At 41.6% G+C, this 26,463-nt stretch overlaps 2 protein-coding genes and 1 long non-coding RNA gene across 17 annotated transcripts in view; 2 read left to right on the top strand and 1 right to left on the bottom strand.

The window, feature by feature from the left end:
* Positions 1-2,115: 2,115 nt before the first annotated feature.
* On the top strand, positions 2,116-9,420 carry far1 (fatty acyl CoA reductase 1). Of its 5 annotated transcripts, none has more exons than XM_028987737.1 (12): positions 2,117-2,246; positions 3,536-3,731; positions 3,807-3,982; positions 4,061-4,240; positions 4,318-4,495; positions 4,566-4,610; positions 4,742-4,866; positions 4,946-5,013; positions 6,078-6,249; positions 7,567-7,696; positions 7,857-7,984; positions 8,130-9,420. In XM_028987737.1, exons 2-12 carry the CDS (start codon positions 3,543-3,545, stop codon positions 8,290-8,292), a joined length of 1,554 nt encoding a protein of 517 aa, XP_028843570.1. In that variant the 5' UTR covers positions 2,117-2,246; positions 3,536-3,542; the 3' UTR covers positions 8,293-9,420. The 5 variants fall into 5 exon arrangements, 4 of the variants coding, with proteins under 4 accessions (XP_028843574.1, XP_028843572.1, XP_028843570.1 ...); XM_028987738.1 differs by lacking the exon at positions 6,078-6,249 and adding an exon at positions 5,561-5,732; XR_003750395.1 differs by lacking the exons at positions 7,857-7,984; positions 8,130-9,420 and adding an exon at positions 5,561-5,732 and having other exon boundaries at positions 2,116-2,246; positions 7,567-7,695.
* A 4,885-nt stretch (positions 9,421-14,305) lies between these two features.
* Positions 14,306-16,484, bottom strand: LOC114794624 (uncharacterized). The gene is made up of 3 exons (XR_003750365.1): positions 16,351-16,484; positions 15,438-15,570; positions 14,306-14,366 (listed from the first exon to the last, which is right to left on the bottom strand). It is a non-coding gene; the product is annotated as an uncharacterized LOC114794624 (long non-coding RNA).
* mical2b (microtubule associated monooxygenase, calponin and LIM domain containing 2b) overlaps positions 16,409-26,463 on the top strand; it is a 42,013-nt gene continuing 31,958 nt past the window's right edge. For 3 of the 11 annotated variants that reach the window (XM_028987288.1, XM_028987287.1, XM_028987286.1), the window contains exons 1-2: positions 16,409-16,604; positions 21,129-21,435. In XM_028987288.1, coding sequence (XP_028843121.1) covers positions 21,172-21,435 — 264 coding nt within the window. In that variant the 5' untranslated portion in view covers positions 16,409-16,604; positions 21,129-21,171. The remainder of the gene's footprint in view (positions 16,605-21,128; positions 21,436-26,463) is intronic. The other 8 variants (XM_028987291.1, XM_028987289.1, XM_028987292.1 and 5 more) reach the window with 4 other exon arrangements.

The raw sequence follows: 26,463 nt of genomic DNA, 5'->3' as shown, positions 1-26,463 counted from the left end.
AGTGAAAGTGAAGTGATTGTCATTGTGATACACAGCACAGCACATGGTGCACACAACAAAATGTGTCCTCTGCTTTTAACCCATCACCCTTGAGCAGTGGGCATCCATGTAAAGCGCAGTGTGCTTTGCTCAATGGCACCTCAATGGAACCTTGGTGGATTGGGATTTGAACCAGCAACCTTCTGATTAGGGGTCGCTTCCTTAACCACTAGGCCACCATTGCCCCAAATGCATCATACAAATGCAAGGGTCTTTTGCTGAAGCACATCTGAGCATTTTTAGAGTTTAAAAGATAAGATAAGATATGATCAACCTTTATTAGTCCCACAAGTGGGAAATTGCATTTGTCACGGCAGAAAGTGGATAGAAACAGAGGTAATAGCAGCAAAACAGAGGTAACAGCAGCAAAAAATCAATATGTATATGGATATATCTACAAATGTACAACTGAAATCTACACATGTACAATGGGTACACCTGTACAATTGGTAACTATTGTGGTGGTTTTTGATGTGTGTGTTTGCGTGCCAGCGTGTGTTTGTCTGTCTGTTTGTGTGTGTGGCCAACTGTGAGGTCTTTGTTGTATAGTCTGACAGCAGTTGGAAGAAAAGACCTTCTGAACCTCTCCTTCCCACATTGTGGGTGCAGTAGCCTGCCACTGAAGGAGCTGCTCAGTTCTCTGAGTTTCCTGCATGGGGTGGGAGATGTTCCATCCCAACAGGGATGACAGCTTAGTTAGGCTATTAGGCTGTCCTAGTTAGGGTACCAGGCCACTGTAGCACCAATATACCACTATTACCACATATTTCAGTATCGGTCATACAGTGCAACCGTCTGCCGCTGCTTCTGTTTGTTTTCTCCGAGACACGGAATCAAGTGCCCAGACTACTGGCAGACCCCAGTGAAGAGACCAGCAAATAAATCCTGGTTCCTGACAACTGCTAAACGAGGACATAGCATGAAACGAACCAGAGGGTCACCACAGCCACCACCACCGTTACAACTACAGCTTCAGGGATATTCAAGTGGACCAGTAGCATCATTATGGACCAGTAGCATCATTATAGTAGCATCATGACACTGGACTACATTCTGGACTTCTCCAACCCTACAACTGTACCCTGGAAGGTACAGTTGTACCCTCTCTGTATCACTCCTTCCCAAGGTTTCTTCCTTTCTTTTTTTTCTCTCTCCTAGAGTTTTTTTTCTGTGGAGTTTTTCCTTGTGTGCAGAAGGGTCAGAAGGTGTCAACTGTAGGGCCTGTGAAAGCCCTTTGAGACATACTGTATGTAATTTTGGGCTATATGAGAAATAAATGTTGTCGTTGTTACCATTCTCCTGTCACTCACCACCTCCACTGTGTCCAGAGGGCATCCTAGAACAGAGCTGGCCTTCCGGATCAGCCTGTTCAGTTTCTTCCTGTCCACAGAAGAGATGCTGTTGCCCCAGCACACTACAGCACACTGGCCTCTGTACTCCAAAAGACCTGAGCCTCCACAGCAGGTACGGCCTGCTATGCCCTATTTTATAGAGAGCATTGGACTAGAGAGTCCAGTCTAGTTTATTGTTCATATGAACCCCAGGAAGAGTTTTAAACAACACCCATATGTTTTTATTGTAATCATACATCATAAGGGTGTAGAACAGCACATTTTGGGGTATTGTACATCTCAGCGTTCTTCTGACATGTTTTAATTGCACTGCAGTAAGCTGCTGGTATTGACCTGTGTGGATTTGGGTCTGTACCTAAGCAAAACACAAAAAAGCCTTTGTGGTGGCATAAAGCGAAAAGGGGTCTTTAGGGGTGGATCTTATGGATGGTCTTTCTGAAATTTTTGCTAAGGCAACATCGGCCATTAACAGGTTTGTAATGGCAGAGGATCACTGAGGCCTGTATACCTAAGTGATCTATTCATTCCAGAAATGATCTATATCACAGATACATTTATATTTTAATTAGGTCCTGAATATACCAGAGGGATTTCATAACAATACATAAAAAATAGCAAAGTATGTAACCAAAATTAAAATGTCTTTATATCTATCCTGATTATAATTATATTACGACGAAAGCATGCTTTATGTTAAAAAGTCTACTGCGACAGGCATCTGACTGGAGTTGTTGCTGACGTCACGCCCCCTCCGCTTATATAAACGTGAGCAGCGGAGCTAGAAATCCTCCTCCCCTGCGTCTCTGCACGGACCAGCAGCCTGCTGCGCGAACCGACCCGACTCGGAGTTTCCCGGTAACGTGCTCCAGCTTTTTTTTTTTTTTTAAGTCTTCCTTTTGTCTTCAGGGTGGTGGGTTGGCACTGCGTTGCCGGGGAATCAATGTGGCCGACGGGCTGCTTCCTATGCGGTCTAATGGCAGACTGTTGTCGCAAAAAAGACGAGCAGCAGCGGCTACGCGTTTCAGCGCCGTAATTGTAATATTTAACCACGGCTGACTTATTATCCGTTGTTCGTGTCGCCGATTGCTGCCTATTGGACGTGAATGTACCAGCCCAGCAGGTTTACACGAGCAACTTCACGGATTTCCTGTGTTTCAGCTTCTGGCTTTTTTTTTTTTTTTTTTTTTTTTTTCTAATTATTATTATTAGTGTTTATTTATTCGTCTGAGTAACTCTCGCAATAAACCCCACAATGTTTACTAAAAGTTTTGGCGCTCAGTTCTCACCCTCCCGGTATATCCGTCTCGTTCCCCCTCACGAAACTAGCCCTGTTTTTGACTAAAAATGTCTTCTTTTTGGCAACTTTCTCCTACGTCGGCTGTAGACATCCATTCATTTCCGTTTAGTTTCGCTGGGATGCTGCTTACTGCGAACACATGACTGCTATGTAAATGGTGGAGTAGAGCTCTAATTCTACAGTGTTTTCAACAGAATTCTCCCTTTTCGTATTACGTCCCTTCGTTTTTGTTGAAATGGCTGAAGTTCGTCTCTGCTTTCGGTGCGGTCTTGTGACCGAATTAGCCCCGACCTCGGCGTGGTTCAGTCCCTCTTCTTTTTTTTTTTTTTTTTTTTTTTTTTTTTTTTATTATTATTTTAAGCGGACCCTGCGTGGACGCGTGCTGGCTGAATAATTTAATTTAAGTCACGGGTCCGGGCCCGAGGAGGCCTCGGTCCGCCACATGTCAATCGCATGTGGGGGTAAATTGGCATTTTAAAATAGTTTTTCCTCAGATCTGTGCTGCGAGGGTTGTGGTGTAGCTTGGGCCGCATGTTCTGCAGTAAAATGGTTCCGGATGATGTTCGTAGCCTAGTGGGTGACACACTCACCTATGACCTCATCGTGTCCCTTAGCAAGACACTTAACCCAAAGTTTCTCCAGGGGGACACTGTTCCTGTAGCTACTGATTTTGTACATTCCTTTGAATAAGGGCCTCTGATAAATACTCTAAATGTAAAATGCAGGCAGCCAGATGACTTCCCTTGTAACGCCCTTAAATGCAGTGAGGTCTGAAGTTTTAAAAGCATGCAGGGACTGGCTCCACCCCCTCAACATTAACAAGTGGTCCTTGTCTGAACATTTTCAGTTTCAGCATGGCCACCATTCCAGAGTACTATGCCGGCAAGAGCGTTCTCATCACTGGGGCCACAGGCTTCATGGGGAAGGTCCTGTTGGAGAAGCTTCTGCGCTCCTGCCCTGCAGTCAAGGCTGCCTATGTTCTTGTCAGGCACAAATCTGGTCAGGTTCCCCAGGCACGAGTGGCTGAAATGATCAGTTGCAAGGTGAGTGTGGTTTGTAGGTCTTCTGTAACAAATCAGCAGACTGAGCCTGAGCCGTGTGTCTGCATGTTCTCTCAGCTCTTTGACCGATTAAGGGATGAGCAGGCCGGCTTTGCATCGAAAATTGTGCCCATTAACAGTGACTTGACAAAGCCTGAGCTGGACCTGAGCAAAGAGGACCAAGACACCCTCACTGAAAATGTGAACATTGTCTTCCACTGCGCAGCAACAATCCGGTTCAATGAGCCGCTCAAGTAAGATTTTTATTTAAATTTTTATATATGAAATATACATGCAATGTTGTACATTATGCCAATTGGTGTTTCCTGCAGGGATGCCATGCTGTTGAATGTTCTTGCAACTCAGAAGATGGTGGCTCTGGCCCACAGAGTGAAGCACCTGGAGGTGTTCATCCACGTGTCCACAGCCTATGCAAACTGTGACCGGGAGCTTATTGAAGAGGTGGTCTACACCCCTCCCGTGGACTACAGAAAGCTCATTGATACTCTCGAGTGAGTTTGGATTTTTCCTGATTTTAAGATTCATATTTGCCAGACCTTAAATTTGAATGTCTTTTACTGTTTAACAGCTGGATGGATGATAAGCTTGTTTCAGTGCTGACACCAAATCTGATTGGTGAGCGTCCCAACACCTACACTTACACCAAAGCACTAGCAGAGTACCTGGTCCAGCAGGAGTGTGGAGACCTCAATGTGGCCATTGTGAGACCTTCCATAGTGGGAGCCAGCTGGAAGGAGCCATTTCCAGTATGTGCCTTGACTTGTGCACATTTAGTTTGAGAAAATGTAAATCTCAATTAATCTATTTCTGTTGCAGGGCTGGATTGATAACTTTAATGGACCAAGTGGCATCTTTATAGCTGTAAGTGTCATGTGACTCCAGTGCATTGGTTCACTTACCCTCAACATCGGTGTCCATATTGAACTTAAGAAGCAGTGTAAGTGGTGGTGTGCATAACATGGTATATAGGAAATGAATGTTTTGAACTCCAGGCTGGAAAGGGGATTCTGCGCACTATGAGGGCTTCCAATAACGCAGTAGCTGACCTTGTACCAGTGGACGTTGTGATCAACAACACTCTGGCTGCCGCCTGGTACTCTGGTTGTCGGAAAAACAGGTTTTTATTTATTTATTTTATATATAAACTTTGTGTGCTCAGTGAGTTGTTTAATTCTAAAAAGATATATATATTTCAGGGCAAAATCCATTCTGGTGTACAACTGCACAACAGGTGGCGTCAACCCATTCCACTGGGGTGAAGTTGGTATGGACTTCTCTTTCTTCTCTAATCCTAGTCTGTATTTTCTAACCCAAGAAATGGGGCATTTAGCAGGAGCCTGTGCTCTCGTTCACACTGGTCTTTGACCGCTTTAGTTGTGGCCAATGTGAGTCCTTCAGCAATTATGTGACTGGGTCTAATGCCCCACGCCTCCTTTTGGTATGTAGATTGTGTGCCATTTGCTCTGTGGGTTGTCCAGCATCAATACCTGCATATTATTTAAGGGGATTGCTCTCCAGCCTCTGTAATTCATACTGTTGTAATGAACACATTGTTAAGATGTGTTAGCCAATCTTGCTTAATGTGTATCATTAATTCTAGTTTTGTGGAAGCAGATGAACTGGTTTGTATTACACTTGCACTTTTTTTTTTTTTTATTTTTCTATTGAAAATCTCCCCATTCTCTCTCAAAGCATCCCGGTTTTGACTACAGCATTCCAATAACTGGGGTGGGCACCACTGTTGTAGACAGTCATGACCCACTTTGACCTGAACTACATGTGCTACTCTGAACATGCCTTTTGTTTCTTAGAGTTCCATGTAATATCCACATTCAAGAGGAACCCGCTTGAGCAGGCGTTCCGGAGGCCCAATGTAAATCTCACCTCCAATCACCTAATCAATCAGTACTGGATTGCTGTGAGCCACAAGGCACCAGCATTCCTATACGATCTCTACCTCAGAATGACTGGAAGAAAACCCAGGTAAATGCGATCTGCGCTTGCCTGGCCTCAACTCCGCGCCTTGTCCTGTGTTGGCATTGCCCAAATTGTCAGTGACCTTTTTTATTTTATTTTTTGTGTATTTATTCTGTTTGGAGTGAAAGGAGATGAAGAATTCCTAACCCTCCAAATGCCAGAATCCATATGGACTGGTGACTGTCTGGGTTCTGTGCTCTTCGTCTCTTTCCCACATTCACCTTTTCATTTCGTTTTAAACGTGGCTTTCATGCACTTTGTTGCCTACCCCCTTTTGTCGTTGGGCCCACATCCAGTCATCCCCTTGTTTTTTAACCCTGAGGGCTTCCTGTGACCTTTTTTCCTTTACAGAGTACTGTATAAACATGACCTTCAAGACCAACCCCTTAGAGCAGGCATTCAGGCGCCCAAACGTTAACCTCCGGTCCAACCCCTTTACCAATCAGTACTGGACCACAGTGAGTCACACTCTGCCAGCCCTGGTGTATGATGCCTATCTCAGGTTGACTGGTCAGAAGCCTCGGTAAGGTTTCACCAGCACCTTGTACCCTGCCTGTCCCTTGTCTATCGACCCCTCTTCCCCACTGGGTGCTGGTCATGTGGCATGGGTTAATGGGAAGGCTGTGCGTCCAGCTGGACTTCTCTGCTTCATGGAATCAGGCTAAAGCATAGACCCCCCCCCCCCCCCTTATCATTTGCATTTATTTATTTATTTTTAGGTTTTGTAACATGAATGGAATGTCATCAGTTTTAACACCTTGAGCCATGCCATCAAGTACCTTCACTTAACACCAAATCCTGAAACCCTTAAGTGTGTTTTGGCCAACGCAGTGTACTGAGCACTTCAGGGGCATAGTAATCTGCATTTAGAAAATTGCATATGGGGGGGGGTTCTGTGCTTTTAGCAGTACAGCTATGTGCCTTGGTCAAACACACTGCTTTACGACCTGAACTGGATTGGGTGGGTGGACAGTTTCTTTATATTCTGTCTTTCTGAACCATTCAACAGTCTCCTGTTTTGATTTTTGTGCTTGCTTTTGGGTGGCAAACTGAACACATTAGCATTTAGACTCTTTAATAAATCTCTCAAATGTGGTAAAATTTGGCAACTACAGGCTTTGGACCATGCAATAACATGGGTACCCTTTATGGGCCACTGGTTCATATTAAATCTTTTTCAATTGACTAATCTGAACCAGGGCTGAACAGTTAATATTGCAAAGTCTCACATTAGTGTTCTTATATGCTTTCCAAAAGTGAGTGGGTTTTTTTTTTTTTTTTTTTTTTTTAATATATATAAATCCAGTTAACTTGGTGCTTTTCTGTGAGTTCCAGTAAGAAGTGGCTTGTTACTCTGTACTGAGATTTATTGAACGTCTAGGCTGCTGACACTGACTGTGGTGAAACTGGCTAAATGGTCTAACCGGTCTGAGGGTGCATCTTTCCCACAAAGAAATGCTTGTGTGCATGGTTTTGTTGCCTAAATATTCAGTGAGGTGTCCATGTACTGACTTTGTTGAATGCCAGACTGAGCAGAGCAGATTTCTTGTTTAGTGACGGTCATGAGTCCTGTTGGAAAGAGACCAATCTGATCTGTTCTGAGCAGGCGTGTCTTGGTCACTTCATCGGCACAGGCTCTGAATTGCTGCCTGCATGCCTTGGGTCATTTTTCAGCCAAGTTCAGTTGAAGCTGAATGCCCTTTAGGCTGCAGTGGATTTGAGGGACTTGTGCCAGTTCCACTGCTATGGTCTAATTTCTTTTTTTTTTTTTTTTTTTTTTTTAATATTCTTCCCCTCACTTACCTCGGTCCTGCTTGTTCTGGTTACCATGGTGACTCAGGATGATGAAAACAATCACACGTTTGCACCGAGCAATGATGGTTTTGGAGTACTTCACAAGCCATTCATGGACTTGGAAGACTGACAATATCACCATGCTACTCAACCAGCTGAGCACTGAGGACAAGAAGGTGGGGTTTTTTTTTTTTTTTTTTTTTTTTTTTTTTTTTTTTTTTTTTTGGTCCTACCCCCATGGAACATAACTTGCTGCAGGCATTCATATAAAACCACCTGAACAATCTGGTTCTAACGTGATCCTCCTGCTAACTGTGGTATTTGCTAAATTCTCAGGTATTCAACTTTGACGTGCGTCAGTTGCACTGGGCGGAGTACATGGAGAGCTATTGCATGGGGACGAAGAAATATGTTCTGAACGAGGAGCTGTCAGGCCTTCCTGCTGCCAGAAAACATCTCAACAAGTAAGAAGTGTCAGTTTGTTTCATGCAAATGGCAGTTGCTGATCTCCTCTTGCAGATGAGACCCTAAATGTTATCACTTCTTGACTTCTACATGAATACTGCTGTACAGTTTCAGTATGTATGATGTGGCCATTGTACTTTTCAGGTTGCGGAACATTCGTTACACCTTCAACACAATGCTTGTGATCCTCATCTGGCGGGTGTTTATTGCCCGCTCTCAGATGGCCCGTAACATCTGGTACTTCGTAGTCAGCCTGTGCTTCAAGTTCCTCTCTTACTTCAGAGCATCCAGTACCTTGAGGCACTGAGGTATGGACTCAACTTCTGCTAAGGTAGGCAGGGCAGAGGAGACCCAGAACCCTGACCTTGCAGCCTGTCAACACCCAGCATCCCCCTCATACAGACTGCTATGCACTCACTGCTGCCCATGGAAATATTGGCCTGGACTTTTTTTTTTTTTTTTTTTTTTTTTTTCCCCTCCCCCTTTCTCCCTCCCTCTCTTCCCCCTTCAACAGTTAGCTCAGTTCACTTTCTAAGTAAACTGGTTATTTGGTTGAGTGTGGAGTGGTAGGTTCTTTGTACAGATTTTGCTGCAGCTTGTTGCTTTGGCCTGTGCAGCCTAATGACTAATTTCCCTGTGAAGCACATGGTAGATGGCAATAGAGCAGCTCTGGTTTCTGCCTGCATTAGAAGCTGGAGTGACCTTACAGTGTGAAGTACATGTGGCAGATCAGACTGTTTTTGGTGGTTAATAAGATCCTGTGGCATTTTTAGTTTTGTATCTGCTAAATCATGCTTTTATTTTGTGGGTCCAGTCTGGAACACTAAGCAGCTCAGTAGTAGTGCGTTTCTCTCTGAGAATGAAGACTACTGGCATGTAGGGGTAGTAGCTGGTCTACGAACTGTGCCTTGTCATTTGACTTGACTAACAATGTGAAGCACTTAGGTCATTAACGTGTATCTTTCTGCATATGAATCTGAAATTTATTTATGAATGCTTGCTTTTTTTTTTTTTTTTTTTTTTTTTTTTTTTTTTTTTCCCTTTTCCCCCCTCTCTTTCTCTCCTCTCTTCTCTCCCCCACCATGGGTGGTTCCTTTTTACACCACTAACAAATTTCTGGGGAGCATGATTTGGAAAGAGTGGCATGCCGCTGTAGTAACACAAAGGTGGAGACTGGACCGATTTGTTGAAGGCAGGGGGCAAATGGCTTCATTTCAGGGTTTAAAATCTGTAGCACGATGACTTGCACAGAAAGACCTTTCATGTGTATTGCTAGGGATGTGACCGGATTATGTGCACTTGTGACTGTGCATTTATTTGAACTTGTTTGAAATAATGTTTCAATGCTCCCTGCAAATCCTGTGCAACTGTTTACGGCAGAAGGGAGTGAAATCACTGGGTGCCTTTTGTTAAATAAACTAATCATGTGAAAATACTGATTGTGTATCCTCTTGTCTGTGGGTGTTAATTCAATGTCTAATACTGGCGCTTATGTTAGGGGTGTTAATTTTTAATCGATGCAATGCAGACATGGACATTGCATTGATTCGGTGCAGAACACAGTTTCATTTATACTAACTTTGCGGCAGTAAAATTCTCATTTTAATTAGTAACTGTGGTTTCCTTATTTTTACACAACCATTAGAATCACTGCAAGTGCAAGAAACATGCACATGAAGCAGGACTGGGGGAGGGGAAGCAGATCTTTCTGAGTGCCCAGAGATCTACAACACAATTTTCAGAAAACACGATGAGCGGGAAAAACCGTTCAGTTAGTCCTCACATGTTGCCACAGACGTCTGAACAATGAGTTTTGTGGTGTTTAGGGGAGTGCGGACTGAACAGACCATTGTAGCAACTCAGTCCCCACTGTGTACAGGTCTAACTTCAATTGGCAAGTGAAGAGACAACTATACAAAGTAGATCAGGATCATGTGAATTCTTCTGTAAAGCGTGTCAATGTCAGGATTTGGGTTTTACACCGTATTGCTCACAAAGGGTGATTGGTTGGTTAAAAGCAGAGTACTCATTTCGTTCTGTGCTACAGTGCATCACAATGACTTATCCTTTCACTGGTTGAGGAAAGGTTGACATGCAACTGTTTACCAATTTTTCTTACCTGAAATCATAAATAAAAAATGATAGACTGATCTACAAACCAGATCAAATTTGTTTACAATTACAAATGTTTTTACTCTTTACAGTAGAGGCTTTGAATTGAATCTTAGTATTAGTGTAAAATTATTTGTCTAACCTTTTTTCCAAAGAGTCTAATTTCTGTGCTTTGAGTTCATAACACTGAACTGACATTTACTTCCCTGTTTGACATTTGTATTACAGTAGATTAGTTTAATTCTTACCTTCTGTCACTGCAGTGAAGTTGGACTTTGAAAAGTTACTAGTGGTTACAGGCAACTATCTTGGAACAGAAGAATACAAATTTATTGTAGCAAATACCTTTTTTTTTTTTTTTTTTTTTTTTTTTTTTTTTTTTTTTTTTAAAACTCTTGTATTTTGAAAACGTGACCCATGTAGAAAATGTATGGCACACGTTGATTATGAGACCAGTGAAGGTTCACACCTAGTTTTTATTTAATTTTTAAACTCATTCTGCTCTGAATATCTTGGCTACTGTCCACCTTCTGAATTGTAATGCTGCGGTTGCAAAATCTTATGTTATTCAGAGCGCATGACTCCACTGACATTAAGCTTTTAAAATGAGTCCCTCTACTGGCCATTAAACGAATCACTTCAAATTAGTTCTATGCTGTCCCAGACATAATCATCCCTGATTGGCAGAGCAAAAGATCACACACAAATGCCTTCATGCATGACAGAGGTGTATTAACTGCTTTTAAAACAATTTTAAAGAGTGCTACAGATTAAAGTAAAATCCCATCAGTAGTGGTCTACTGGATCAGTTGATCAATCTTAGAACAGCGGTAGTGGGGAAAGTACTCACTGAATGAGACACTAATAGATCAATTAGGTCTCAGGTGTCTATAAAAAGAACCCTAGTACGCTAGACCTTCACATCAACTGCAACTAGACCTCTGCAAACATGCCTAAGATTCACCCTGAGACTAAAGTGCGGATTATCAAGAGGCTGAAGAGCAGATCCACTGCTGATGTGGCAGACCCCTTCAATGTGTCTCAGTGTCAAGTACAGAGGATAAAAAAATAAATAAAAAATTGCGGTGTGTGTGAGAGCTGCAGGGTGGAAGGCAACCTCAATAGTCTGAAATACAAAGAAATCTTAGCTAACTTTTAATATTCCCAACCATAAAAGATGCGAAATACTGCAGCAGGATACTCAAAGTTCCTCAAGGAGAAGAGGATCAAGATGCTCCAGGATTGGAATATTGATTGACTCTTGGAGGCATCAAAATTGGATGTCACAGCACCACTACTTAATTTGCTGACATTTTTGTATGTGCAGTAAATTTGTTCAAGTTCTGTATAGCGACAAAACGTTTCTTTGACCTTTTCTTGATTAAATGGTAAATCTTTTTTTAGTGAAACTAATTCATTTCAATGCATTAACATCACTTGGTAGGGTTTTAGCTTTTCATATGAGCTGCTTAACTACTTCAGTTGATTCATTAAAAGTCAGGTTAATAGCAGCTGTTTCTACAAAATTGATTAGCAACAAGACTTGTCAGGGACTGTAGATGGCCATAGCATGGCTGCTGTTCCTGGGAGCACACAGGATAAAACAGTGCGGTGGTTCAGGGAAAGTGGGAGAAATGGGAAATTTGACTAACGATAAGAGCCAGTTGTAAGCTTAGTTAATGCATGAAATCTTAATAGCTAATGAGCTCTAGAAACAAAGTTGAAGTCCTAAGTCCATCGCAAACCTCCATGAAGGAATGAGCAATGTCTAGGTAGGTAGTATGTGTTAACATCTACATAGGGTTTCCCAGAAGAAACATTGCGTTATTTCCCAGGTGCCACTGAGCAAAGCACCGTCCCCATACACTGCTCACTCAGGGTGATGGGGTTAAATGCAGAGGACAAATTTCACTGTGTGCCCCGTGTGCTGTGCTGCTGTGTATGACAATCACTTCACTTTCAATTTTGGTAGGTAACTCTGAACAAGTTGACTAGTGTCAATTTGGCCTTTGACAAAGTTACTCAAGTTCGAACACCTAATAGGGCAGGTGCCAATTTATGGCAAAAATGACAGTGCTTGAACTTAATATTCTCATAGAATCACTGTCTTCATTTAGGTAACCTGTGGGCATTGTGGACCTTACTCTTGTGGAAGGTGCAGCAGTGACTTGGGCTGCAGTCACTCTGGTGACAAATGGTGCTGGGCTGTCCCCTGTGGAACACTCTCTGAGCATACACTCCACAGCTGGTCTACAGCAATATTCATCCGCGAGCATGTCTGTCAATCACTTTTTAAAAGGTTTGTAACATTACTCTTGCATTTGACACAATGAATGATCTTTAACCCAGAATTGTGAGCTCTAATGGCAGAATGGGACACTAACTGTACTTAATTCATCATGCTTACAGTAACAACAGTTATGCCAACAGTTTCAGACTGAAGGTGATATTTTCTGTAATAACAAAGACTACCCAATGCACATTGACACCAAACATTTCAAATTCAGATCTGTTAGAACTGCCTAGTATTGCATCAAATCAATACTACTTTTTGTATATGACTTTCAAACAGTACAGTTCAAACAATGGAGTCCTGATAGAAACAATAAAAAACATTTATAAACCTTTTTAAAATATCATGTCACCTTTTTACATTGTCACATGACCAGCGGCTGCTGAATGATGTTGCTTAGGAGCAGCTGGGTCAATTTTGATTGATTGATTAATTATTTCATGACTTAAGATAAAGATTCTTAAATATCATCTGGTAAAATGTTTCATCACAGCTGAACTAAGGATTTCTATTCTGATAATTTTCTCCTTTTGTTCAGGTATATCTTCTAAGAGCTGCATACCAGCACAAGTCAGGCAGAAACTACTGCACAGAATAGAAAAAAAAACACTCACTGTGTTTAGTGCCTTTACATTTACAGCATTTATTAGACACCCTTATCCAGAGCAACTTCAATCAGTAGTTACAGGGACAGTCACCTCTGGAGCAATTTAGGGTTAAGTGTCTTGCTCAGGGACACAATGGTAGTAAGTGGGATTACCTTGCAGTTGATAATATAGGCTGTAGAAGCCTGTCTCACAGTCCTCATCAGTCATGCACTCCTGCAAAATATATGAAATTATCAGATGTAGGAAAACTGCAAACAGCAAAATTTGAAGTATAAACCCCATATTGACAGATTAAGGAACTCTTATGTCTGTCAAATGAACGGAATGATGGTGCGTATCAGGGCATAAACTGATAAAAGAGAAGCTAGTAAAAATCTTTCATTACTAAATCGGGTGAAATGATAAGTAAAATAATAAAACAAACTTTGAAAGGGTGACTAGGCCATTATGTGGGGGTTAAAAAAAAAAAAACATACAAAGGGATTTCCTGGATTTTTTACATTGTCTCTCACAGTTGAAGTGTACCTATTATGAAAATTACAGACCTCTCTCATCTTAAGTGAGACAACTTGTGCAATCAGTGGCTGCCTTTTTTGACACACTATATACACACACACATATATATGGAATAAGGTTATATTTGCTGATATATTGCACCGGTCTCAGACTAGAATAAAAGCAAAGAGCCGTTTCCCCGCTCATTATAATGCAGTCTTCACTGATGATTTCAGTCTTCAGCTTATTGTCTAGTGATTCACGGCAGCAGCAGCAACTGAGAAAAACTTCAAAAACTTCCTGCACTCCATCTCCACACATTAAAAACCAGCACCCTGAACACAAAAAAACTGAGACTGAGCACTCCCCCTCCTTCTGAACCCAGGCAAGGCTTTATGAAATCATCATAAAGTCTGGAATGGGCTTAGCACTGCAGAACAGGGTGCACCGAGATGGCTTATAATGATTAGTTCCAGGATAGCATTTTTAGGACATATAGAAGAATTTAAGAGGAGTTTACATTTTGTGTTCTGTCTTCAACAGATATTGACCTACTTAGAACCATGGAGACAGCCAAGAAAAAAGCTGCAAAGTACACTGCACCAGTAAATCAGACTAGAGTTTACCAATAAAAGAAGCTTTTGGAAAAACACAATAAAACCTTTGCAGCATTTCTCTTCAGACTGGATGGGGCTTCCATTCAGAAATTCGTTGTTGAAACTGCATAAATATCACAGATTCCAATCTGGCATCGTGTGGTCCATGCTTAAACCAGCCAGGACAAGAGCATCTCTCCCTGGGTGAACTCACGTGGTCAACTCTGTTTGTCCAGCCACTGGTCTGGACTGCTGCTCCTCTTCTGGACACTGTCTCCTACAGAAAAAGCATTAAGGAGTCAAAATTCTTACTCCTTTAAAACATCTTCATCTCCCCACCTCCTTTAACAAATGGCAACATGAACATATTGAGGATTCTGATCACTGTCCCTTCATGAGCTTGTCCTCTGTGAGGTCAGGACATTTAAAGACTTCTCACTTTCATCTTTCATCTGCGATGGGAACAAAACACCTCAGTGTTTTTGAGAATGACATAAATACTTTTTTTTTGATCAGATGAATTGCAATGTCCCTCTTAGCCATGATGAACCCTTATGAACCCTTAACACAGGAGAGAGTGTTGACAAGCACAAGGTTGGATAAAGAAGCCGCTTCTGTACAAGAAAAACATCAAGTACAGACTGATATTCTGTGAAAAGTACAGGGACTGGACTCCTGAAGAATGGGGAAAAGTTTTCATTTTTCTGCTGATGAAGCCCCTTTCTGATTGTTTGGTGCATCTGGATAAAATGATTGTTCAGAGAAGAAAAGCTGAGCGCTACCATCAGTCCTGTCTCGTGCCAACAGTAAAGCATCCTGAGACCTTTCATGTGTGGGGCTGTTTCTCATCCAAGGGAGTGGGATCACTCACAATTTTGCCTAAGAACACAGCCATTAATAAAGAATGGTACCAAAACATCCTCCGACAGCAACTTCTCACAAACATCCCTGGCCAGGAAACTCCCTGGACCTTAATCCAATTGAGAACTTGTGGTCAAACCTCAAGGGGCAGGTGGATGAACAAAAACCCTCAAATTCTGACAAACTCCAAGCACTGATTATAAACAAATGAGTTGCCATCAGTCAGAATTTGGCCCAGAAGTTGATTGACAGTATGCCAGGGCGAACTGCAGAGGTCAACACTACAAATATTGACTGTTTGCATAAACATGATGTAATTGTCAATAAAAGCCTTTGAAACTTGTAAAATGATTGTAATTATACTTCAATACACCACAGAAGCGACTTAGAGAACGATCTAAAAACAGTGAAGCAGCAAACTTTGTGAAAACCAGTATTTGTGTCATTCTCCACCACAAGAGGAATAAAAGGCTTAACAGTTGAGTACCTAGTGCACCGCCTCCTCCAGCTTGAGCTTAGTGTCCTCCATCAGCTTCTTCACTTTGCGGAACATGTCGCTTAGGGATGTGTGTCCCATGGCCAGATTCTCCTCCAGCCAGTGCCGCGGACCATCCCAGGGACTGGACACAAGCAGATGAAGAAGGCCAGGAGTCTGGCCATTTTACCAGCATGAGTGAGTGGGACTGTGTGTGTGTTTGTGTGTGTGTGATTGGGGGGTTCTTCTTGTGGTTAGATTATTTGGAAAGTCTGTGAGGGAGGACACGGAATGAGACCTTAAAGGAGAAGTGTGAACATTTTCAGCACTTATGTCTTGTTCAGCAAAGCACATTAAAAATTATATATGTAAGGAATCAATATGGCATATACTTTATAAATGTACATGAAGAAATTTTGATTATATTGTTGTGGTAGAAGGTCATGTCGTTGTTCTACAAATACCTGGAAAAATCATGTATTTATTTATGTTTTCCCATTTATGACGGATTATCTCGATAAACAATGAAACGGAGATGACTGTGTCGCAGTTTCATGCTCATCCTAAAGATGGCGATATAGTCTAATTGTGGCCTTTCTCGGTTGTTTTTTTTTTGTCTAATTCTTGCAAAGGACGAATAAGTGTGCATGTAAAGGCAATAAAACTACAATTACAAGTACAAATCAAATCAACCAATTATTTTATACTACTCGTGTTGTTGGTTTTTTAAAAAGACGAAGCGAGATCAAATTTCTGTGTTGTAAATGAATAAACATATGGCCTCTCAGAAAGGATTCTTAACGTTATAAACGTTACATATAAATTATGTAGATTTGAATAAATGAGTTGAATGAATGCACAGATTTTTAATCAGATAATGAGCTCATGTGTTTCCAGCGTAATGTTGTCATAAAACATCACCCACTTCCAGTTCAGCGCAAGCCCTTAATCCGTCGTGTCGTCACGTGAGTCGAATCCACACCTCAGCTAATTTGGGACTTTGAACTTCCCATTGGACGCGAGGCGCACGAGCTCCGCCTCGGGAACGAACCAGCGGCACCCAACACCACCCAGCAGCACCCAACACCACCCAGAAGCACCCAACACCACCCAGAAGCACCGGCGGCTACAGGACAGATCTACTGATGGGGTCGCGGCGACAGACTGAAGGACGTCGCCGTAAGTTCGCGACAGACACGCGGCTCAGAGCGACGCGTCACTCCAAGCGACACCGATTCGTGCCGTAGAGTCGTGGAATATGAAATGTGTGCGGTGGTGTTGTGTTTCGGGTCAGGGTGGAGTTACACCACCACGATACAGTTTCACCTCTTCAATATTTTATACCAGGTCACTCACACGCTAAACTTAATAATGCTCAAAACCATACAAAACAAATAATTTAAGGAAATATGTGTGTGTTTAGTGTCAGCGGGCTGGACTGACGTGAACCTGCTGTCTTGGGTTTTGTCACTTTTGCTGTGGTCACTCTGGTGGGACAGAAGAGACAATACACAATCACTTTTTAAAAACGTGTGTTTAAAGATACATTTGTAAAAAAAAAAAGAGTTCTGTTCTTTGATAGCTGATCTCTACCTTTGCTCTATATTTTCGGAATATGAGTATATTTACTTTCCTCCGTCCCACTCCGAGGAGTTTCTTCATCTTTCAGTTGCAGATCATGTCATGTTCTGTTCCTGTCCATGCTCAGCATGGAAGATGATTGCTCAGGAGACAATGTGGTGGTCTGTTTCCACTCCAGTGTACTGTTCAAAAGTTTCCATGAAACAAGAAAAGGTTTAAAAAGAAAATATTGTTAATTGGCACAGTTAGAAATAATTATTTCATTTGATATAATTGCTTTTGTCAAAGAATCCTTCGTCTGCAGCAATTACAGCTTGGCAGACCTTGGACATTCTTCATGTCAGTTTATTGAGTTAATTCTAATAATCAGTTGGCTAACTGGCATTAATGAACATACCTTTCCATTGAAACTCAAGGCTAATTGTTGCTGATGATGATAATCTATTCATTAACAGCCATTCTTGGCTGCCAAACTCATTTACAATATTTATAGTGTCTAGACAGGAGTTTTGATCAGGAAATTTCAAAAGAGTAGTGGTCAGATATGATCAGGGTTAATGAAATAGTTTTAAAACCCAGATGTCATTGCTTCATTTAATGCAGACACACTATAAGTTTTTTTTTTCTTACGTTCTAGAGCAAACCTGAAGATACTGAACAATGGGTGGTGTAATAAACAAAAAATAGTAAACAATGCAAAAATTTGAGGATGTGCAAAATCAGGGAGCCTTTACTGTGATGGCAGCATTTTCACTCTTATCTGCCATCATGAGCATCTCATGATGATTATAGTAGTGAACTAAGCAGCCATGAAGGTAAAAAGAGTCACCTGAAAAAACAGATACATCAAACATATTACACTTTCTCTTTCTAATTTCTTGAATTGGATTCTTCAAAATGGCTTAATCTTAGTCTACTTAACCATCATAGAGTAGTGGTGTTCAGACTTCTAGCTGGTAGTCTGTGCTGTTTTTTTACGTCACAAAATAATACCAAATACCAACCCCGGACACAAATTTTTAATGTGAAGTGAAAGTCATTGTGATACACAACAGCACAGCACACGGTGCACACAGTTAAATTTGTCCTCTGCATTTAACCCATCACCCTGAGTGAACAGTGGGCAGCCATGACAGGCGCCCGGGGAGCAGTGTGTGGGGACGGTGCTTTGCTCAGTGGCACCTCAGTGGCACCTTAGTGGATTCAAGCCGGCAACCTTCAGATTATGGGGCTGGTTCCTTAACCACTAGGCCACTACTGCTGTGGCTACCAGTGCACGTGTCTGGTTTATATTTTTTAAAGTCTTGGAATAAATCCACACAGCTAGTGAGATACTAATCTGTTTATGAAGAAGTGACCTCAGTCCATCATTATGTAACATAGTTGTCAAGATCTTACATCTGGTGGGCTGCTCTGATATTTATTGTGATTGAATTTCAGGCATTTGTAAGTGACTGTAGCGGATCATGTTGTCATTATCATAGACACCACGCTTGTGCATTTTTCAATTTGCCAATCAATGACCAATGGTGTTCATGTGTTCATCATACCATAGACACCCCACGCGCCGGGTCTTCGTCTCAGCAATATTCTAAGCAGCACACAGCAGCTGCTGTGAAGACAGAATCGTTGGCTTTGTTCTTGTCACTATGCAAATGCAGAGTGGCTGTCCCTGGATGTTTGGTTTTCCAAATTGCTGTGATCCTTGGGGGAAATCTAAGCTTTATTTCGCTGATTAAGTGTCATTAAGTTCCATGTCATAGCACTAACCTTTCAATCCAACGGCTAAAGGAAGTGCATTGGGATTACAGCTCGAAACCTGAAACCTGTCTATTCTGAGCAGATGCCTTATGAGCGCTCGTCCTCGCACTTATTCTTAGTAGCCAGTAGTCTGCTTCTGTTGACATAAAATGTGTATTTATTGCTAAAGTAGATGTATTAATAATAATAACAATATTGTGAAGTTTGTAAAGATCTGTATCGTTTGTATAGTGTGCTGTCATTTTAGCATTTTACATTGTTTTATTGCTATTGTTAGTTTGAATTTTCAAAAAACTTTATTTGTCCCAGAGGGACAATTTAAAAGCATTGTCATTTGATTCACTTAAAAAATATATTTTGAGCTTTTTACCTGAATAGTATAATTTTCCAGTGGGGTTTTCAGTTTTTTAGGTCACTAGATGCTCTTGGTCAAAGTGCTCTTGAACTGTTGTTACAGTCTGCTTCAGCCCACACGTTGTTCATGTTGTAAGTGACTGATGGCTGTAAATGTCTGTCAATGATGGAATATCTGCATACATGTAGAAAGGAACTGTAATGGAATACTGTGTTCGTTAAAGTCTGTCAATTGAAAGGCTTCATTCATTATTAGAAAGACATTTGTAATCATTTTTTAATCAATGATTAAAGAAGCAATAAAACAGGCACAATTCAGTTCTACTGGTGCACCAGAAGGGTGCCGCAGTCAATAGGGTGAAGGTCAAGATGTCAGGGGATGGTGACCAATTAATGCGTAAAAATTAGGATTCCTGCAGGCCCACCGCCGCGCCCCCCTGGGGCTGCTGTATTGTGGCTCCCCCCATCCAGGGTTCTCCTCTGCCCTTTTCTAGGTAGGGGCCGCAATTGTTCCTGCGGTGGCACTTTTGTGACTCCCGTGCCCTGTGGGGGCTCTGGATGTCCTACATGTTTGCTTCATGTTGTTGGGCGAGCAGGGCTGTGGCTCCACCACAAACACTATTAACCACTTACATGGAGAGACCTTGTGGGCGCATTCACAGGTGTGCACCCAGGGCTACACATAAGGGCTCACATAGGTGCAGAAACACATACTCAAAGACAAATTGTCTGGAGCAGCTGTATTTTTAAAACTATGTGCTGTTAAATAACGTTTAATATTCATTATTTACTGTGATTTATACAGTTACTGTTGCTGTTTTTTGTCTGTTTAAGCAGGTACAGAAGCATATGGTCTGTGTTCATTCCCTATCCTTCTCTTTTTCTCTCTGTCTTTTCCTCTCTTTTGCTTTGTCCCCTGATCATATCTGTTAATTAAAAAAAAAAAAAAAGCCATGAATGATGACCGCACAGATGCACATACACACTTTCGAGAAACAGGTCGAGAAAAGAAAAATACATTTAATTAATTAAACAAGGTTTCATGCTCCCTCAACTACTATTTCACATTTAGAGCCACATGAACCTTGCCCTCATCTTCTTGAATTATGCTCAGTGATCTCATTCAAGATTTCATCTGCTGAGGTTTCCCAGAGGGACCCATAATAACCATGAAAATGTTCACCTTTTGATGTAATTTCGGTAAAAGGTATCAGTGTTTTTTTTTAACCATGTGTCCTAGCATCTCTAGTGTCTACCGCTTCTTCCTACCGCTGCCCTTGCCTAATTATCAGAAAAAAATTATTGTTTCATTTGGCCCTCTGCTTTCTTTGGGAATTTTGTTTGGAACAACATATTTACAGAAAATGTCCTACTGTCCATTAAAACAACTTTGAATTAAAGTAGTTGAGAAGTAGTAGTTGAGAATATTACATTTATAAAATCTTGCTAAATAGAAGTTAAAGTTCTCACATGTAAGCATCAGTTTGATAATCTACAGAAATGTAATATTTGCATAGAAAATGAACATTTACCCCCTTTTTACTTACCGTAGCATTACTAGAAAGCCCAGGTTGTGACAGGGCTCTTGACAGGGCAGTAGCACTGCAGTAGCATAAATGGTGCTTGTTCAACCTCTGTAACCAACAAAGGACAAAAATAAACAGAAGCAGAAATTTCTAAAGAATTTTTTGTCATTTCATTTGTTCTATTGATCATGTAGTGTCTAATGCTACCTTTTTCCAAATCGGTCTACGTGTTACCCTGGGTCTGACGTATGCTCAGCAGACATTTTGCAGCATTCCACTCTAATTCCTGTTCCGAGTCAGACTTTGTTCTGTTTGGCCTGCTGTGCACTTTGTTATAATCCTATCAAGTAGTTCATACCTCTAAGCCACTTGGAGTCATGTGCAAGGAAAAAGCTGAGTTTTCATTTTATGTGGTGCTTTGAGAGTAAAGTATCTTCTTCTATTTCTTCATTTACATTTTTTTGTTTTTGTTTTTGTCCAGGCACAGATACCTGCAGACCAAGGGCAGAGCTGCAAGCCTGAGGATGGGTGAAACCGAGGATGAACGCACTTCCCAGGCTGGGCAGCTCTTTGAGAACTTTGTCCAGGCCTCCACATGCAAAGGTACCATGCAGGCCTTCTGCATCTTATGCCGGCAATTGGAGCTTGACCCGTCAAACTACACAGACTTTTACCACAGCCTTAAGAGTGCTGTCACCTCCTGGAAGGCCAAAGGCCTCTGGAGCAAACTGGACAAGAGAGCCAGCCATAAGGAATACATGAAGGGCAAAGCCTGCACAGATACCAAGGTAAGCAGAAGTCTTTCTTCCAACCAGATGAAACGTTATTTGGGTAATTGTGGTAAAAGGGTGGGGTAGTTTGTTTAACTGCATCAGTTGTAATGCTTTCTGGAATTTTTCTTTGTTAGTAGCATTGTTTGAGGTCCTGCTGTTTGTAGAATAGGAATGGGGAGGGCTGTTCTGAAACTGAGTAGTGTTACCTGGTCTAGTATGAAGGACATAGCAAATGGGACAAAGGAGCAGAAACTCCAAAACGACTCAATTGTACTTATGGCTAACCAAAGACATAACAAAACACACACAAAGCAGGTCTTGTCTTCTGGTCACAATCCTTCACTTCACACCACGTCCTTCTCGCTTCACACCAACACCCTCTCCTTGTCCCAAAGCAGATGCCATTTTGAGCCCTCTGCCCTATTACAGCCCACTAATCATGACAGGAAAGGGGAGGAGTCCAATCATGGGCTGATGAGGGGCTACCGTGCAACATTACAGAGAGAGAGAGAGACAGACACACAAACAGAACATACACATACTCCACCACGGGACGTCACAGTAGTTTGTAGGCAAATTTATTCAAAGCTTTGACCATTTGCCTGCCTGTTGTTGTTGTTGAAATTGCACTAATTTTAGACTTATAGTTAAGACAGGAAATAAGAAAGACTTAAACAACAACATAATATATACAAATTACACTGGAAAAAATATATAATTGTACAAATTGCACTGGATTTTTACAGTCTATTGCATGTTGTGTGAATATATTGCACATTACCCCTATCATGACCTTTGTGAGATTATTTAACATTAATACAAGTTCCCCTAGCCTGTCTATTGCCCTGCACTGCTAGAAATGGCGATAGGCGATAGGAGTGCTTTGCCATTCTGCTATGATCTGGAAGCAAAACTCTGAAGAATTCCCATTCACTTTTATAGGCCTCTCTCCTTCTAGTCCCGACTCTCTGCTTCTCATTAGCATGTAAAGGTACAGACACCAAAACGACGTGTCCTGGGAAAATCTCATTGTGTGACTAAATGTGGCTGTAATTCTGCACCATGGCTGAATTTCAGAAACATTTACATTAAAGGCATTTGGCAGACGCCCTTATCCTGAGTGACACACTACGTGCTTCCATGTTACCTTCGATGAAGTGATCAGTTCTGGTTCACTAGGACACCCAACTATGAATTTTTATTCACTCTGTTGTAGTTTAAAAACACAACAAACCATGTTCGTATTGGGTATAGAGGAGAATGTGAAGACCAGTGTCATTTAAATGCAAATTAGAGAGTGTCGTCAGCACATGTAGCTAGCGACTTCAGCTACATTCTGTAGGAGTTAGTTGTGGCAGGGAACAGGGTAAGTGCAAAGCCAGCAGTGAGAGAGTAAAAGAGCGAGGTTTAAGAAAAAACTTATGTGGTCAAAGAAATTATTTGAGTTTTATTTTCACTTTTTCTTCTTTCAGCATTTGATTTTATAAATGTTTGGCCATAAATCTGATTCCATATGGAATGTTCCACAGGCTGCAAGAATAGTCATGCATTAATGCACACATATACATGTTCTTTCTCTCTCTCTCTGTTGTGTTTGGGCTTCTATGAAGTGTGCAATGTAAACTGCTATCTTGCCTACAATCTTTTGTTTGATTGTTCTAGTTTCTGGGATATTTTATAAAATTTTCAGGCATCATGGAGCCACTATCAATATGAGTGAGTGTCCTGGAACGTTTTGTCTGTCAGCCTTGTGGCTCCATTTAAAAGTGATGTAAATACACACAATATGCTAATCCCATGATTGTGAAAAATGCCCAAAGCTAATCACTGAGATCAAGCTGAAATGTATCACGGTCATAGACTGAGATCATATAATTGCCCATCCCTTCATCAGCCCTGTTCTTCTGACTGGAATAATTAGGGGAACTATGTTTTGGGATGCCAATATGGATGAAACAAGTATTTGATCCCTTTGCTTTTATACTTGTTTGCAAAACCTTTGTTGGCATCACAGAGGTCAGATGTTTCTTCTATTTGGCCATAAGGTTTGCACATATCTCAGGGGGGATTTTGATGTTTGATGTTGATGTTTGGCAACTTGAATCTTGAACTCCCTCCACAGATTTTCTATGGGATTTAAGGTCTGGAGACTAACTAGGCCACTCTAAGACCTTAATATGCTTCTTTTTAAGCCAATCCTTTGTTGCCTTGGTCGTGTGCTGGAATACTCTCTCTCGACCTATTTTCAATTCCCTGGCTAAGAGAAGGAGGTTCTCACCCAAGATTTGATTGTACATGTCCCCATCCATTCTCCCTTTGATGTGGTGCAGTTGTCCTGTCCCCTTGGCAGAAAAAAAACAAAGCATAATGTTTCCACCTCCATGTTTGACAGTGGGACAATGATCTTGGACTCATTTGTGGACTCTTCCTGCACCAAACACAGCAAGTTGAGCTGATACCAAAGAGCTTGATTTTAGTCTCATCTGACCGCAATACTTTCACCCCGTCCTGTACATGTGCTTTCTTGTACAGAAAACTTGGTGACAATGGTCCCAGCTGCCTTGAGATCATTGACAAGTTCCTCACAAGTAGGTCTCTTTCAGCTGGTCTCACAATGTGTTGTAGGGACTTGCGTTCCTGTGCACAGTAGTTCCAAAAACACGCTGTGATGTAGTAAAGAAAGAAATTGTCTCCAGTGCATTTGTAGAAGGTGGTAATGATATCTGGTGGAAGGCTGGTTCTCCTCAAAACAGCACTGGAGTTGTGCGTCAAGACAAGGTCATCAGGGATGTTCATGCCAATGGGTTTAAACTCTCCTCAGAATAGTATGGGGCAGAAGAGTATTGGTGACAGCTCAACAGTTGTGCCACTTCCTTTCTGCATGGTGTCTTGTTGTTGCTGATGAGACCAATATCAACAAAAATCTAATGACTTCAGTTCAGCATTCAACACCATCATTATTCAGCACCTGGTCGAGAAGCTGAGCCTGCTGGGCCTGAACACCTCTCTCTGCCAATGGACCTTGGACTTCCTGACTGAGAGACCTCAGTCTGTCCGGATCGGGAACATCTCCAGCACCACCGCACTGAGCACTGGAGCTCCTCAGGGCTGTGTGCTCAGTCCAATGCTGTTCACCCTGCTGACCCACGACTGTGCAGAAATGCCAATCAACTCAAGTTCGCCAATGACACGTCCGTGGTGGGTTTCATCAGCAAGAACGATGAGTCAGTGTAGGAGTCAGGAGATTTGACTGACAGACTGATGTAAGGTCAACAATATGTTTCTGAACGTGGACAAGATGAAGGACACAAAGTTCCTTGGTGTTCATTTAGAGGAGAAACTCTCCTGGAATCTCAACACCAGTTCAACAGCCAAGAATTCTCCCACCACCCATCCTCACCACCTTTTCTAGAGGGACCTTTGAGAGCATTCTGACCAGCTGCATAACTGTCTGGTTTGGGAACTGCACCATATCGGACCGCAATACCCTACAGCGGATAGTGAGGACAGCTGAGACGTGTCTCTTCCCTCCATAATGGACATTTACCACACATGCTGCATCAGGAAGGCCACCAGCATTGTGATGGATTCTTCACACCCCTGATTCACCACATGCACTCTTCACCCTCCTGCCATCTGGAAAAACGTACCGCAGCACTCGGGCCCTCACTGCCAGACTGTACAATAGCTTCATCCCACAGACAATCAGACACCTGAACACTCAGGGACTCACCCCTCTGGACTGACACACGCACACACACACACACACACACTTGCATAACCTCTGTTATATTGTAATATTATCTACCTGTAATATAGTCTATTAATGCATAATGCATTTGCATAATGCATTTATTATTCATTTCACCTGTTTATTGCTGTCTCTCATTGTTGTCTACATGTTTTTTTGTTAAATGCTATTCTTGCACTGCCTGTGTCCCCTGTTTGCACCATATGTAGCTCAGTTTATTGGTGTCGCACACATGCACTTTGTCAGTATGTAACTTTGTCTAATTGTTCAAATGTTACATGTAGCATCAAGTTCCTGAGAAACATTAGTGCGCTTCACTATGTACTGTCTAACATGTATATAGCTGAAATGACAATAAAGTTAAACTCCAGCTCTTTCTTTTAATCTGGGTTCACTAAATTAAGTGCTTAAACTTGTGATCATTCAACGATGTACATGCTGGTCTACATGGATTGCAAGTGTAATGCCTGTTTCTCTGGGTGCATGATATAAACAGTCCATTTAAAGAAACCCCTCTTGAAATAGTGTATCGATTTCAACTACTTTTCCACTTAAATCGCAACGGCTCAACATGACTGGTATAGACTGTAATAGCTGAGATTACTCCTCTTCCCACTGGAACTCACTATATTTTTATATTACACTAAATTTTCCGGTTTTGGCCAAACAGTTTAAGTGTGTTGTGCTGCTGGTCCATTGGTGGATTCTTTATTGGCTTCCCTAAAGAAATGAAAGGTTTAGTGATGATAGAGATGGGAGGAGTGTTTCCTGTGTACCAGAGGGGCAGGAACTCTGACACACTGAGTGTGGGCCCACAGGAAGCTTCTCTATTACTGTAGTTTATGGCGACGTGGTGGAGACTCCTTTATCTTCCCTTATTCCCTCAGTCTTTCCCTGCATGTCATCAGTAGTGCTGAAATCTCATGGGATAAATGTTGACCCAAATATGAGCACAGTGGTGGGAAATAACTTTTTTTATTGTTTATTTGCCCACATGCAAAGAAATAATCATCCTGTAATTTCAATGGTAGTTATAGACAAAACAATAACAAAACAATGCATTTTTTAAAAAGTTATAAATATAATTAACATTTTCTTTAATTAAATAGGTTCCTGAACAGACAATAGAAGATGGGACTTCAGTGTTTGGTTTTCTCATGTTTTCCCATTTGTTTATTCTTCAAGAATATCCATTTGTTAAGACATACAAAGACTCAAGCCATAATGAAACAGTAGCATTTTGCTTCAGCAGAAGGTCTTTTATGGCAAAGTCTGTTCTCAATCCTGAGATC

The sequence above is a fragment of the Denticeps clupeoides genome, chromosome 7, assembly GCF_900700375.1.
Source record: "Denticeps clupeoides chromosome 7, fDenClu1.1, whole genome shotgun sequence".
NCBI lineage: Eukaryota > Metazoa > Chordata > Actinopteri > Clupeiformes > Denticipitidae > Denticeps > Denticeps clupeoides.
Note: the sequence above shows the minus strand (reverse complement) of the source record. Positions and strands in the feature narration are given on the sequence as shown.

Excerpts from the sequence above, each read along its gene's own strand:
- far1 (XM_028987737.1), top strand. The coding sequence starts at position 3,543 with ATGGCCACCATTCCAGAGTACTATGCCGGCAAGAGCGTTCTCATCACT. Across the intron at positions 4,611-4,741 it reads CAAGTGGCATCTTTATAGCT|GCTGGAAAGGGGATTCTGCG; the intron begins GTAAGTGTCATG and ends TTTGAACTCCAG. Across the intron at positions 4,867-4,945 it reads TCTGGTTGTCGGAAAAACAG|GGCAAAATCCATTCTGGTGT; the intron begins GTTTTTATTTAT and ends TATATATTTCAG.